Consider the following 14,782-nt stretch of genomic DNA (forward strand, 5'->3'; position numbering starts at 1 on the left):
CAGACGGAGTCTCACTCTGTCAGCCAGGCTGGAGTGGGCAGTGGTGCAGTCTCAGCTCACTGCAACCTCCGCCTCCCTGATTCAAGCATTCCTCCCACCTCAGCCTCCCGAGTAGCTAGGATTACAGGCCATGCACCACCAAGCCCGGCTAATTTTTTTTTACTTTTTAGTAGAGACGGGGGTTTCACCATTTTGGCCAGGCTGGTCTTGAACTCCTGACCTCAAGTGATCCGCCCGCCTCGGACTCCTCTAAAGTACTGGGATTACAGGCGAGAGCCACCGCGCCCGGCCTCCTTTCTCTTTTTTATTTTTTTTAAATTAATTAATTTATTTATTTTGAGACAGAGTCTGACTCTGTCGCCCAGGCTGTAGTGCAATGGCGTAATCTCAGCTCACTGCAACCTCCACCTCCTGGGTTCAAGCAATTCTCCTGCCTCAGCCTCCCAAGTAGCTGGGATTACAGCCTCTGGCCACCACGCCCGGCTAATTTTTGTGTTTTCAGTAGAGACGGGGTTTAACCATATTGGCCAGGCTGGTCTGGAACTCTTGACCTTGTGATCCCGCCCACCTTGGCCTCCCAAGGTGCTGGGATTACAGGCGAGAGCCACCTAGCCCGGCCTCCTTTTTCTTGTTTTAAACAACAATAAAATCGATGCTTAGGGCGGCAGGGGGCGGGGTGGTGCCCTTTTCTGAACTTAGCGAGCTGTGGGGTTCCCGCGATCCAGTCCCTCGTGGGGCCTCCCCGCCCTGCGCCCCGTGCCAGGCCCCGCCCCGCCAGGCCCAGTGGACCAAGAGGGGGCGCCCGCCGGGCCCCGGGAGGGAGGAGAAAAGACTTTGTCCCAAGTTTTCGCGGAGATTCGGCGTCCCCGCTGCGACCAGCACCCCGGAGCCCCAGTCCTTCTGGCGACCCCCAGCCCAGACCCCGAACTTTCAGACAATCCCTGCGGCCCCGACTCCTCGGGGACCCCCTGAGGACCCTCGGACTCCCCCCAACTCCCCTATCCCCTAAAACCACTTCGATTCCTCAACTCTTCCCCCGGCCCGCAGGAACCCCCGCCATGGCCCGCTCTTACGGCGGCCGGGTGCTGGCCGCAATGACCCTGCTGGGCATCGCGGCGGCCGTGCTGGCGGCGATGGGCGCACAACTGCTGTTCCAGCTGCAGGCGGGCCGCGCCGAGCTGCGGGGGCTGCGCGCCGAGGGGCTGGGCCAGGAGCTGGACGCCGGCCCCGGGCTGCCCGAGGACGCTGCCGGGGCGCTGCTGCCTCTCGCCGCCGCGCTGGCCGCGCTGGTGCTCGTGCTGGGGTTCACCTGCTTGCTGCTCGCCGCCCTCTGTGGCCACCTGGGCGCCGAGCTGGCGCGGGGGCCTGGCCCCAGGAGGTAGGAGGACTGGCCTCACCGCCTCGGAGGCCCGGCTGGGGGCTGGGTGAGCCTGGATGAGCCTCTTCCCCTCTTTTGGCCTCAGGCTGGGGGGACAGCTTCCCTTCCCACTTCCCTCTCCCCACCACTCCATGTATCTCCGCCTCCCTCCTTTCCTATCTTCCTCCCTCCCTCCCTCCATTCTATATTTGTTAAATTTTGCAGCAGGTGCAACCACTGCTGTGTCTCCCGTTTTGCAGATGAGGAAACTGAGGCTCAAAGAGGGTCCAGGATCAGCCTGCCTGGATCTCAAACAGGGGAGGCTGAGATCTCAGGCTGTCTGGCTTGGAAGTGGGTCGGGGGGCTGGACAGTGCTGGACTTGAACTTGGTTCTGGGTAGAGCCAGCCAGAGCCTGTGTCCTGGCCTAAAATTGAGTTCCTTCCTCAGGTACCTGAACTCAGGGATGTTGTCATTGAGGGACCTCTATCAGGGGCAGTGGTTGTGGAAGGAGGAACCCTCCTTGAGCTGAGGACTCCGCTGTCTCACATGGTAGTGTTTCTCTCCAGAATGTCGCGGGGGGAGAGGAGCCCAAATTCTAGTCCAGAATTCTGTGAAATTGACAGATGAGAACTCCCACCATTGGGGTAGATCCTATCCAGACTACGCACCTTCCACCCAAGGGACAACGAAATGCATGGGTCCCATGGGTCAGCAAACATGTGCTGGGTGCCTGCCTGCAGGGGAATGGATCTGGCTCAGGGCATCAGAGACAGCCGGGACCAAGTGGACCCAGATCTGCTCTCATGGAGTCACAGAAAATAAGGAAACATAACAAGGGCCAGGCATGGTGGTTCACACCTAAAATCCCAGCACTTTGGGAGGCAGAGGCGGGAGGATCGTTTGAGCCCAGGAATTTTTTTTTTTTTTTTTTTTGAGACAGAGTCTTGCTCTGTCACCCAGGCTGGAGTGCAGTGGTGCTATCTTGGTTCACTGCAGCCTCCACCTCTTGGGTTCAAGTGATTCTCCCACCTTAGCCTCCCGAGTAACTGGGATTACAGGTGCCCACCACCATGCCCAGCTAATTTTTGTATTTTTAGTAGAGACGGGGTTTCACGATGTTGGCCAGGCTAGTCTCGAACTCCTGACCTCAAATGACCCACCCACCTTGGCCTCCCAAAGTGCTGGGAGGCCAGGAATTTGAGACCAGCCTGGGTAATATAGCAAGACCTTGCCTCTACAAAAAGAAAAAAAAAATAATTAGCTAGGTGTGGTGGTGCATGCCTGTAGTCCCATATACTTGAGAGGCTGAGGCAAGAGGATCCCTTGAGCCCAGGAGGTCAAGGCTGCAATGAGCCATGATCATGCTTATGAATGACAACTGCACTCTAGTTTGGGCAACATAGTGAGACCCCATCTCTAATAATAATAATAATAGCAGATGGTAATGAGTGCTGAGAAGGAAAGGAAACAGAGAGATGGGATAGAGAGGAGATAGGACTTTGGGATTTCTCCTGCTTAGGAGGGTTGTGAGTGAGGAGCAAGGTGATCTGATTTAGGTTTTGAATGACCACCTCTAGCCACTGTGCTGAAAAGGGGACAGGAGGGAAGGCGGCAGGAAGACGGGGAAGGCGTCCACTTTCATTACACTGGTGGGAGCTGAGTGAGGATGGAAGCTCTCAGAGCCTCCATTTCCTCCTCAATCAGTCTCACCTCTTGGGTGAATGAACCGCGCCCGGCTCTTAAAATATTTTTAATGAGATGTGAGCCAAAGGCTCACTGTGGGAATTTATATATATGAAGTGCACGGAATGCTACATAATTTTTGTTGTTTGACTTAATGAAATGCTCCAAAGGTAGTTTTTTTAAAAAAAGGAGAAGGGATGGATGACTTGTGCATCTGAAATTACCAGGGGAAGTTGGCCTCAGGTGTGGCTGGATCCAGGTACTCTTGGGGTCGCTGTTTGTACCATCAATAACAGCACGTGAAACTCAGTTTCCTCATCTCTCAAAGAAGCTTGTGGTCTGTAAAATAATGGAAGCCAGGTGTGTAGCAAGTATCTGCACATAGTAGCTGCTTCCTGAGTGTTCGGTGTTTGAGTGGACTCATGTATATAGATGGATTATAGGGGAAAGAGAATGGATGGTGGATGGATGGAAGGAAGGAAGGATGGATGGATGGATGGATGGATGGATGGATGGATGGATGGATGGATGAGGGGTGGATGGATAGTGAATGGGAGATGGATGACCAGTGGATGGGTGGGTGAGGGATGGATAGATAGGATAGAGGAGGGTGTTTAAACGAATGGATGGATGGATTAATAGCACATGGTTAAATGGATGGAAGGCTGTATATGAGTGCTGGTCGAATAATCAATGAATATGAATGGTAAATGGATGGTGGACACTGACTTGGAAAAATGGACGGGTGGATGGATGGAGCATAGATAAATGGATAAATATCAGATAGGTGGATGGTGGATATCTAAATGATTGTATGGATGGATGAATGGATGGGGCTGATGGATGGCTAGATAAGTGGATGGATGAATGAATTGATAAGTGGATGGATGAATGAATGAGTGGATGGATGACTGGGTTGATGGATGGATAAGTGGACGGATGGATGGATGGATGGATAAGTGGATGGATGGATGAATGGAAGGATGGATGGATGGATGGATGGGTGGATGGATGAGTGGACAGATGGATGAATGGGTGGATAAATGGATGAATGGATAAATGGGTGGATAGATGGATGGATGGGCTGATGGATGGATGAGCTGATGGATGAATGGATGGATAGATGGAGAGTGGATAAGTAAATGGATGTAAATGGGTGGGCGAGTAGATGGATGATGGCTAGGTACTCACATAGATTTTGGGTCCCTGAAAGCTGGGTCCTTGTCTCATTTAAGCTGCTCTCCCTCCCTGTCCTCACTGACCTCCCCGCACCAGCTCCACTTCCAGAACCCTTTATCTTCCTGCTCCCCTTCATTCTAGGTCTGACTGGTTTCTCTACGACTGCCGCCTCCTCAGACACGTGGCCCTTGGCCTTTTCTGCTGTGGGATCTCTGTCTACTTAGCAGGTGCGTGCTGGAATAGAACGTGGAGCATAGGACCCTGGGTTGGGTAGAGAGCAGCAATGGTCCCCTAACTGGGATCAACTCTGCAGACAGCCTCCTTGAGTTCAACTCCAGGCTCTGACACTTCCTTGCTTTGGTGCCTTGGGCAAAGTCTCTCTGTGCCTTGATTTCCTCATCAGTACAATGGGAATAACTGTCATTACCTCACAGAATCACTTGAGGAGATTCTGAGATTTAATCCTCATGAAAGCCCATAGGACCAGGCATAGTAGCTCACATCTGTAATCCCAGCAATATGGGAGACTGAGGTAGGAGGATCGCTTGAGGCCAGGAGTTTGAGACCAGCCTGGGCAACATAACAAAACCCCATCTCTATAAATAAATAAATAAATAAATAAATAAATAAATAAATAAATAAATAAATAAAATATATATATATACACGTATATATAGACTTGGTGTGGTGGTACACACCTGTAGTCCCAGCTACTCAGGAGGCTAAGGTGGGAGGATCACTTGAGCCTGAAGGTTGAGGCTGCAGTGAGCCATTGATTGCACCACTGCACTGCACTCCAGCCTGGGTGATACATCAAGACCCTATCTCATTAAAAAAAAAAAAAAAGAAAAAGCAAAAACCTGTGGATGGCATCTGACTCCAGCAGGGACTCCACAAATGCTAGTTGTCTTCAGAACACTTCTGATTCATCAGTTTTATACATTTGTTTGAATAAAAATTTTCATGGCCTGAGTGGTGTCTAAAGATAGCATTTTGGCCAGGTGCAGTGGCTCACGCCTGTAATCCCAGCACTTTGAGGGGCCGAGGCTGGTGGATCACCTGAGGTCAGGAGTTTGAGACCAGCCTGGCCAACATGGTGAAACCCTGTCTCTACTAAAAATACAAAAAAAAATAGTCGGGCATGGTGGCGGGTGCCTGTAATCTCAGCTACTCAGGAGGCTGAGGCAGGGGAATCGCTTGAACCTGGGAGGAAGAGGTTGCAGTGAGCCAAGATCGCACCACCACTGCACTCCAGCCTGGGCAACAAGGGCGAAACTCCGTATCAAAAAAAAAAAAAAAAAAAAGAGCATTTTACAGGTTGGAATGAGTAAAAGCTGTTTTGGTTACAAATATCAATCTCCAGCTCAAAAATGGCTTGAGAAAAAAAAAAAAAAAGGATACCCCAGATGCCGGAACGCACCACACTGTCCTTCCTTCCTGATTTGTAATAACTTTTCTTCAATCAACTTTCTTTCATTCATCCGGGCTGGTAAAGGAACCAAATCATTAAGTGTCTTTCAAGAGACTCCTAATGCCTTATATTTAGTTTTAGTCTTGAAACAAATGTGTTGATGATGCTGCAGACTCAACCCTGAATCATATATAAGTCCCTGCCAGCCCTGTAAACAATCTGTTTTACAGGAAGAAAAAATATCCCACTGAATGGAAAACAGGATTTGCTATTACTGTTTTGTTTTCATAGTCCCACCATAGAAAAATAGAAGTTTAAAAAGATATTTAGGCAGGGCGCGGTGGCTCACACCTATAATCCCAGCACTTTGGGAGGCCGAAGTGGGTGAATCAGTTGAGGGTAGGAGTTCAAGACCAGCCTGGCCAACATGCTGAAACCCCCCCTCTATTAAAAATTTAAAAAAAATTAGCTAGGCCTGGTGGCAGGTGCCTGTAATCCCAGCTACTCAGGAGGCTGAGGTGGGAGAATCGCTTGAACCTGAGAGGTGGAGGTTTCAGAGAGCCGAGATCGCGCCACTGCACTCCAGCCTGGGTGACAGAGTGAAACTTCATCTCAATAAATAAATTTTTAAAAAGATATATTTTAAATTTTTTTTTTTTTTTGAGGCAAAGTCTCGCTCTGTCACCCAGGCTGGAGTGCAGTGGCGCGATCTCGGCTCACTGCAAGCTCCGCCTCCCGGGTTCACACCACTCTCCTTCCTCAGCCTCCCAAGTAGCTGGGACTTCAGGTGCCTGCCACCACGCCCAGCTAATTTTTTGTATTTTTAGTAGAGACGGGGTTTCACCATGTTAGCCAGGATGGTCTCGATCTCCTGACCTCGTGATCCACCTGCCTCAGCCTCCCAAAGTGCTGGGATTACAGGCAAGAGCCACCGTGCCCGGCTCTTAAAATATTTTTAATGAGATGTGAGCCTAAGGCTCACTGTGGGAATTTATATATATGAAGTGCATGGAATGCTACATAATTTTTGTTGTTTGACTTAATGAAATGCTCCAGAGGTAGTTTTTTTTAAAAAAGGAGAAGGGATGGATGACTTGTGCATCTGAAATTATCAGGGGAAGTTGGCCTCAGGTGTGGCTGGATCCAGGTACTCAAATTAGGTTACCAGAAGTGCCTCTCGGCCGGGTGCAGTCGCTCACACCTGTAATCCCAGCACTTTGGGAGGCCGAGGCAGGTGGATCACTTGAGGTCAGGAGTTAGAGACCAGCCTAGGCAATATGGTGAAACCCCATCTCTACTAAGAATACAAAAATTAGCCAAGCATTGTGGCATACCCCTGTAATCCCAGCTACTCCAGAGGCTGAGGCAGGAAAATTGTTTGAACCTGGGAGGCAGAGGTTGCAGTGAGCCGAGATCATGCCACTGCACTCCAGCCTGGGTGACAGAGTGAGATGCCACCTAAAAAAAGAAAAAAAAAAAAGAAAAAGAAAGAAAAGAAAGAAATTAGCCAGGCATAGTGGTTCATGCCTGTAGTCCCAGCTACTCAGGAGGCTGAAGGCAGGAGAATCACTTGAATCCAGGAGGCAGAGGTTGCAGTGAGCCAAGATTGTGCCACTGCACAGCCTGGATGACAGAGCGAGACTCTGTCTCAAAAATGATAATAATAATAATTATAAGAAGAAGAAGAATAAAAGAAAAAAGAAACAGAAATGCTTGACACTTCACCTCTTCATCTGCTGTTCCCTGAGTGAGCTTCTCTCTAAGAAAGATGCTTCTATCTGTAAGCAATTTTGACACAATGCCTGGAGCCTGGAGTCTTTGCACAGGCCAAGAGAAATATTAAAGACCTAGGGAATAAGATATCCTCATTCTAAAATACAAGAACAGTTACAAAAGGAAAAAAAAGGTAACATTATGTCAGCCTCACTAAGCGTAAAATTGAGAATTCATTCACCTCCCATTTAGATTGTTTTTGAGGCTAGGTGACCTCATTCAGCAAGAATTCCCAAGCACATCCAACCAATCATCCTTTCATTGCTAGCTAGAACTAAAACAATAATTACAAAATCCCTTTCAGAATGTTTCCAGCAAAAAGAAAAAAAAAAGTCCTTGGCCTTGCTTTCACATGTCGGACATCATGCAGTGTGATATCTTCCAAAGCAATAGTACAGAGCCAGAGAACGCGTATAAACAGCCTGGAAAGTGCCAAAAAAAAAAAAAAAAAGTCCCTCATGTGTTCTGGGCCCCTCTCCTACCAATACCGGAGACATTGCAGGAAAATGTATCTGTCCCAGTAGCCCAGGCTAAAGTCTCAGGGCTGACTCTGATAGGCTGAGCTTGGGCCATGTAATATTTCTCCACCAATCACTAACATCAGGGGAAGCAATTAATGCTCTGATTGGCTGAGCTTGGTCCAATGAGGACATCATTGATGCCAAAATGGGTTAGTGATCCCGAATCCACTCCGCAGTGTAGAGATGGGTACCAGACCAGGGATTCTCCACTGAGACTGATTCTGGCCTCAGAGGACTTTTGTCACTGCCTAGAGACATTTTTGGTGGTCGCCACAGAGTTGAGGGTGGGATGCTACTGACATCTAGTGGGTAAAAGCTGCTAAACGTCCTACGATGCACCACCACTAAGAATGGTGCCAACTGTATGCTGGAGAGGCTGATGGAGGGATAGCTAGCTCAGGTCCTCAAAGTCTCTTCTTTTTTTTTTTTTCTCTGAGACGGAGTCTTGCTCTGTTGCCCAGGCTGGAGTGCAGTAGAGTGATCCCAGCTCACTGCAACCACCACCTCCCAGGTTCAAGCGATTCTCCTCCCTCAGCCTCCCAAATACCTGGGATTACAGGAGCCCACCAGCACGCCCGGCTAATTTTTGTATTTTTAGCAGAGACGGGGTTTCATCATGTTGGCCAGGCTGGTCTCAAACTCCGGGCCTCAAGTGATCCGCCCACCTCGGCCTCCGAAAGTGCTGGGGTTACTGGCATGAGCCACCGTGCCCGGTCCCTCAAGGTCCCTTCTTATTCACATTGGCTAACTGAGGCCAGAGAGGGGTTGTGAATCTCTCAATGTCCCCCAAGCCTGGGGCGTGGCAAACCTGTGGGCACTGGAGAGTAGACAGCAGAGGCTGGTTCCTCCACCTTGACCCTCACCCCCACCCCAGGCAGAGACAGACAGAGATGCAGGACCCTGAGAGCTGAGTTGCTGGGGGTGTTTCTGGTTTTGTTTGTTTAGAGACAGGGTCTTGACATGTAGCCCAGGCTGGACTTGAACTCCTGGCTCAAGCAATCCTACTGCCTCAGTCTCCCAATCCAAGTAACTGGGACTCTAGGCGTGCACCGCCATACCCAGTTAAGTTGTAGTTTCATTGTGGCAAAGTACACATAACAAAAGCATTACCATTTTAGGCCGGGTGCAGTGGCTCACGCCTGTAATCCCAGCACTTTAGGAGGCTGAGGCGGGTGGATCACGAGGTCAGGAGATCGAGACTATCCTGGCTAACAAGGTGAAACCCCATCTCTACTAAAAATACAAAACAGCCGGGCGTGATGGCGAGCGCCTGTAGTCCCAGCTACTCGGGAGGCTGAGGCAGGAGAATAGCGTGAACCCGGGAGGCAGAGCTTGCAGCGAGCCAAGATCGCGCCATTGCACTCCAGTCTGGGTGACAGAGCGAGACTCTGTCTCAAAAAAAAAAAAAAAAATTACCATTTTAACCAGTGTATTTTATTTCTATTTTTTGAGACAGGGTCTCGCTCTGTCACCCAGGCTGGAGTGCAGTGGTGTGATCATAGCTGACTGCAGCCTCCATGTCCTAGGCTCAAGCAATTCTTCTGCCTCAGCCCCGCAACTAGCTGGGACTATAGGCAAGCACTGCCATTCCTCGATAGTTTCGTATTTTTTGTAGAGACTGGTCTCCCTATGTCACCTGAGCTGGCGTCGAACTCCTGGCCTCAAGTGACCTCTCACCTCAGCTTCCAAAAGTGCTGGGATTACAGGTGTGACCCACCTCGCCCAGCCTTTAACCACTTTAAAGTGTACAGTTCAGTGGGATTTGGCACATTCACGGTCTTAGGCAATGATCGCTACTATCTGGTTCCAGAATATTTTCATCACCCAGCAGGAAACCCTGTCCCCATTAGCAATCACTCCCCATTCCCCCTTCCTCATCCCTGGCAGCCACTAATCTACTGTCTGTCTCTATGGATTTGCTTGTATTTTTTTTTTCTTTTTTCTCGAGACAGCGTCTTGCTCTGTTGCCCAGGGTAGAGTGTAGCGGCACGATCTCGGCTCACTGCAACCTCCATCTCCCAGATTCAAGCAACTCTCCTGCCTCAGCCTCCCAAGTAGCTGGGATTACAGGCATGTGCCACCACACCTGGCTACTTTTTATATTTTTAGTAGAGACAGAGTTTCATCATGTTGGCCAGGCTGGTCTCCAACACCTGACTTCAGGTGATCCACCCACCTTGGCCTCCCAAAGTGCTGGGATTACAAGCATGAGCCACTGCGCCCGGCCAGGATTTGCCTGTTCTGGACATTTCAGATCAATGACACCTCACACTCTGTGGCTATTTGCATCTGGCTTCTCTCACTCAGCATGATGTTTTCCTGGTTCATCCACATTGTAGAATGGGACAGTGTGTCGTTCCTTACATGCTGCATCATATTCCCTCATATGGGTATTCCACCAACAGGGAGGCTTTTTTTTTTTTTTTTCGAGGTGGAGTCTCGCTCTGTCACCCAGGCTGGAGTGCAGTAGCATGATCTTGGCTCACTGCAAGCTCTGCCTCCCGGGTTCACGCCATTCTCCTGCCTCAGCCTCCCAAGTAGCTGGGACTACAGGCGCCCGCCACCACGCCCAGCTAATTTTTTGTATTTTTAGTAGAGATGAGGTTTCACCGTGTTAGCCAGGATGGTCTCGATCTCCTGACCTTGTGATTCACCCACCTCGGCCTCCCAAAGTGCTGGGATTACAGGCGTGAGCCACCACGCCCGGCCAGGAAGGCTTCTTAAGAGATAGAGCAGGTGGCCGGGCACAGTGGCTCATGCCTGTAATCTCAGCACTTCGGGAGGCCGAGGCAGGTGGATCACCTGAGGTCAGGAGTTCAAGACCAGTCTGACCAACATGGTGAAACCCCCGTCTCTACTAAAAATACAAAATTAGCCAGGCATGGTGGTGCATGCCTGTAATCCCAGCTACTCAAGAGGCTGAGGCAGGAGAATTGCTTGAACCCAAGAGGCAGAGTTTGCAGTGAGCTGAGATTACACCACTGCACCCCAGCCTCGGCAACAAGAGCAAAACTCTGTCTCAAAAAAAAAAGCAGGTCCCGTTCCTCCCCAGCTCCAAAATCCCCCTACTCATTGCTCTTAGAAGAAAATCCAGTGGGGCACAGTGGCTCATGCCTGTAATCCCAGCCCTCTTGGCAGGCCAAGGTGAGAGGATCACTTGAGCTCAGGAGTTGGAAACCAGCCTGGGCAACAAGGCAAAACCCCGTCTCTACTAAAAATACAAAAATTAGGCTGGGCGCAGTGGCTTATGCCTGTAATCCCAGCACTTTGGAAGGCCGAGGCGGGTGGATCACCTGAGGTCAGGAGTTCGAGACCAGCCTGGCCAACATGGTGAAACCCTGTCTCTACTAAAAATACAAAAATTAGCCGGCATGGTGGCGGGTGCCTGTAATCCCAGCTACTTGGGAGGCCGAGGCATGAGAATCACTTGAACCCAGGAAGCGGAGGTTGCAGTGAGCCAAGATCATGCCACTGCACTCCAGCCTGGGTGACAGAGCAAGATTCTGGCTCAAAAAAAAAAAAAAAATTAGCCAGGCATCGTGGCATGCACCTGTAGTCCCATATATTCAGGAGGCTGAGGTGGGAGAATCACCTGAGCCTGGGGAGGTTGAGGCGGCAGTGAGCTGTAGCCAAGCCACTGCCTTCCAACCTGGGTGACAGAGCAAGACCCTGTCTCAAAAAAAAAAAAAAAAAAAAAAAAAAAAAACCAAGAAGAAGGAAGAAGAACAAGAAGAACAAGAAGAAGAAGAAGAAGAAAAGAAGAAAAAGAAGAAAAAAGGAGAAGAAGGAAGAGAAGAAGAAGAAGACCCACACCCCTTTCTGTGGCCTCCACCTCCATCTGGTCCCCAACATCCACTCCTTCCTTAACTCCTCCATCTCTCCCCCACCTCTGCACCTCTCTGCTCCAGCTACACAACCCATTTTTCTTTTCTTTTCTTTCCTTTTTGTTGAGACTGAGTCTCACTTTGTCACCCAGGCTGCAGTGGTGCGATCTCGGCTCACTGCAGCCTCCATCTCCCAGGCTCAAGCAATTCTCCTGCTTCAGCCTCCTGAGGAGCTGGGATTACAGGCACCCACCACGATGCCCAGCTAATTTTGTATTTTTTGTAGAGACAGGGTTTCACCATGTTGCACAGGCTGGTCTCAAACTCCTGACCTCAAGTGATCCACCCGCCTCAGCCTCCCAAAGTGTTAGGATTACAGGCGTGAGCCACTGGGCCCGGCCAGAACCTGTTTTGCTTTTTTCTGAGCCTCGGACACTCTTGGGTGTTTCCACCTCAGGACCTCTGCACTTGCCATGTCCCTGCAGCTGTCATCCTCCTCAGCTCTCCCAGAAACTGCTGCTTCTTCCCCCAGGGTCTCAGCTCAAATAGCTCCTCCTCAGGGAAGCCCCGGCTCACAGCTGCTGAAATTAGTCTCTTTCTGTTGTCTCCTTCGGAGGCAGCCCTGTGCTTCAGAGCACAGACTCTGGAGCCCACCAGCCTGGGTTAAAATCCCACCTCTGTCACTTCCTGGCTGTGTGGCTTTGAGGAGTCCCCATAACCTCTCTGGGGCCCAGCTTTCTACTCTGTAAAATGGATGTGATGATGATGCACATGTGGGATGTGGGAGGATTAGATGCCTATTCTATGTGCCCATCACGTGGCAGGGTTTTTCATGATTTCTCCCTGTGTGCAAGAACTCCCTGAGGGCTTGGAGGGCAAATGTTTGTTGACTGAATAAATGAGAGTCATTTCCTTCCCTAGCACTGTCCATCTATGCCTTGCTACTTTTCGAGATCGAGACAGGCGCAGCAGCCGCTTCCATCCTCGGCTCAGGCGCCCTGGTTCTGGTGGCTGTGCTGACCCACACTCTCCTCCAGGCTGCCCGGGCCACCCGCCGTGGGCTCCACGAGTTGTCCCCGCCATCCTTTGAAGATGACCTCGCCCGCCCTGCCGAAGTCTCCAAGGCCAGCCCCAGAGCTCAGTCTCAGCAGGGTATCCATCGTCGGACCCCCTATTCAACCTGTCCAGAGCCTGGGGGCCCCTTTGGGTCCATGGCCACTGCCACAGCACCTGCAGCCCTGGGGGGAGGCTGGGAGAGCAGCCTGCCTGCATCCCGAATGCACCGGACGCTGTCGGCCGGCCTGGGGCACTGGGATGGGGTTACCCATGAGATGCGTCAAATGCTGGGCCACAGACCAGGGAGCACGGGGAAGGACTCCACACTGGTGTGAGCCCAGGGATGAGGAATAGAGACCTGGTGTAAGAAAAGGATACCATAGAGATAGGTTCGGGTTCAGCTGCAGTACCAGTAGGACTTGATTTTTCTCTCATTTTATTGCATCCTTGGCTTTTGTCCTCAAGGTTGCCTCTTGGCACAAAATAGTTGCCAGAGCTCCAGCCTTCACCTCCTCGTTCTGAGGGAAAGTCAGAGGCCAGCACTGGCTGGGTGTCTCCTGGAAGTCTTCCCAGAAAGCCTCGAAACCCTTCTTTTTATATCCCACTGGCCAGAACAGAGCGAAATGGCCACACCTTTCTGCAGGGGAGGCTGGGAAATGAGGCTGTCCAGATGAATGAGATTCTGTTACTGGCAGAAGGGGAGTGGGGGGGGGGGTGCTTAGGCAGTGATTCTCTAAGTGTCTCCATCCATTTTACAGATGAGGAAACCGAGGCCCCAAGAGAGGCAGTGACTCACCAGGGGGCCCATGGCCAAGACTGAGCACCAGAGCCAGGATTCTCACCTGAACCCTGTAATCTCCATGCTGCTGATGTGCAAGTCTCAGACTCTGCAAAATCCGCTGCACCCCCTCGGGCTGTGAACATTTCAAACCCATGTGTGCCAAGCTTGGAGCAGCCCAGGGCCAGGGGCACGGCTGGAGGGCTGGACCCAGGTTCCTGGCTGTGGACTCACGGCTGAGGGCTTAGCCACTTTGTGCCTCAGTTTCCTCATCTGTAATACGGGGGCACGAAGTGGCCCTGTCTCCAAGGGCTCTGACAAGACACATGACTTCATGTGAGGCATTCCAGGGACCCCCACACAATAGGCCCTCAGTGTGTGTTAATCGTTCTCATGCTGCTGCTGCTTTTGGGTTGTAGACATGGGTAGTTTCTGGGGCTCAAGGAAATAACAGAGGGCTCTCCAAAGGTCTCCTGTCTTGCACAACCCACAAGTAAACTCTGATGTTCACTATCTGTGTGTTACTCAATATTCAATTGTGCTGCGTGGCCAAGCCCAGGCCCATGGGTGGGACTTGGGTCGGGGGAAGGAAGGGCAAAAGTGAGGGCCAGGCCATGCCCCTTGTAGTCCCCAGGCTGGGACGCGTGCTCCACCAGTTATTTTTGTTTGGTTTTGGTTTTGGTTTGAGACAGAGTCTTGCTCTGTCTCCCAGGCTGGAGTGCAGTGGCACGATCTCAGCTCACTGCAACCTCCGTCTCCCAGGTTCAAGCGATTCTCCTGCCTCAGCCTTCCGAGTAGCTGGTCTTACAGGTGCCTGCCACCATGCCCGGCTAATTTTTATATTTTTAGTAGAGCCAGGTTTCACCATGTTGGCCAGGCTGGTCTCGAACTCCTGACCTCAAGTGATCCCCTGCCTCGGCCTCCCAAAGTGCTGGAATTACAGGTGTGAGCCACTGCTCCTGACCTTTTTAAAATTTTTTTGAGACGGAGTTTTGCTTTTGTGGCCCAGACTGCAGTAAAATGGCCCAATCTCGGCTCATTGCAACCTCCGTCTCCCGGGTTCAAGCGATTCTCCTGCCTCAGCCTCCCAAATAACTGAGACTACAGGCAAGGGCCACCATGCCCGGCTAGTTTTTACATTTTTTTGTTTGTTTGTTTGTTTTTGAGACAGAGTCTCACTCTGTCGCCTAGGCTGGAGT

At 50.9% G+C, this 14,782-nt stretch overlaps 1 protein-coding gene across 1 annotated transcript; it reads left to right on the top strand.

The window, feature by feature from the left end:
- The first annotated feature begins 858 nt into the window (after nt 1–858).
- Nucleotides 859–14,096, top strand: TMEM221 (transmembrane protein 221). The gene is made up of 3 exons (XM_030820476.1): nt 859–1,378; nt 4,362–4,447; nt 12,671–14,096. Exons 1-3 carry the CDS (start codon nt 1,059–1,061, stop codon nt 13,138–13,140), a joined length of 876 nt encoding a protein of 291 aa, XP_030676336.1. The 5' UTR covers nt 859–1,058; the 3' UTR covers nt 13,141–14,096.
- Nucleotides 14,097–14,782: the final 686 nt, after the last annotated feature.

This window comes from Nomascus leucogenys, chromosome 10 (assembly GCF_006542625.1).
Source record: "Nomascus leucogenys isolate Asia chromosome 10, Asia_NLE_v1, whole genome shotgun sequence".
NCBI lineage: Eukaryota > Metazoa > Chordata > Mammalia > Primates > Hylobatidae > Nomascus > Nomascus leucogenys.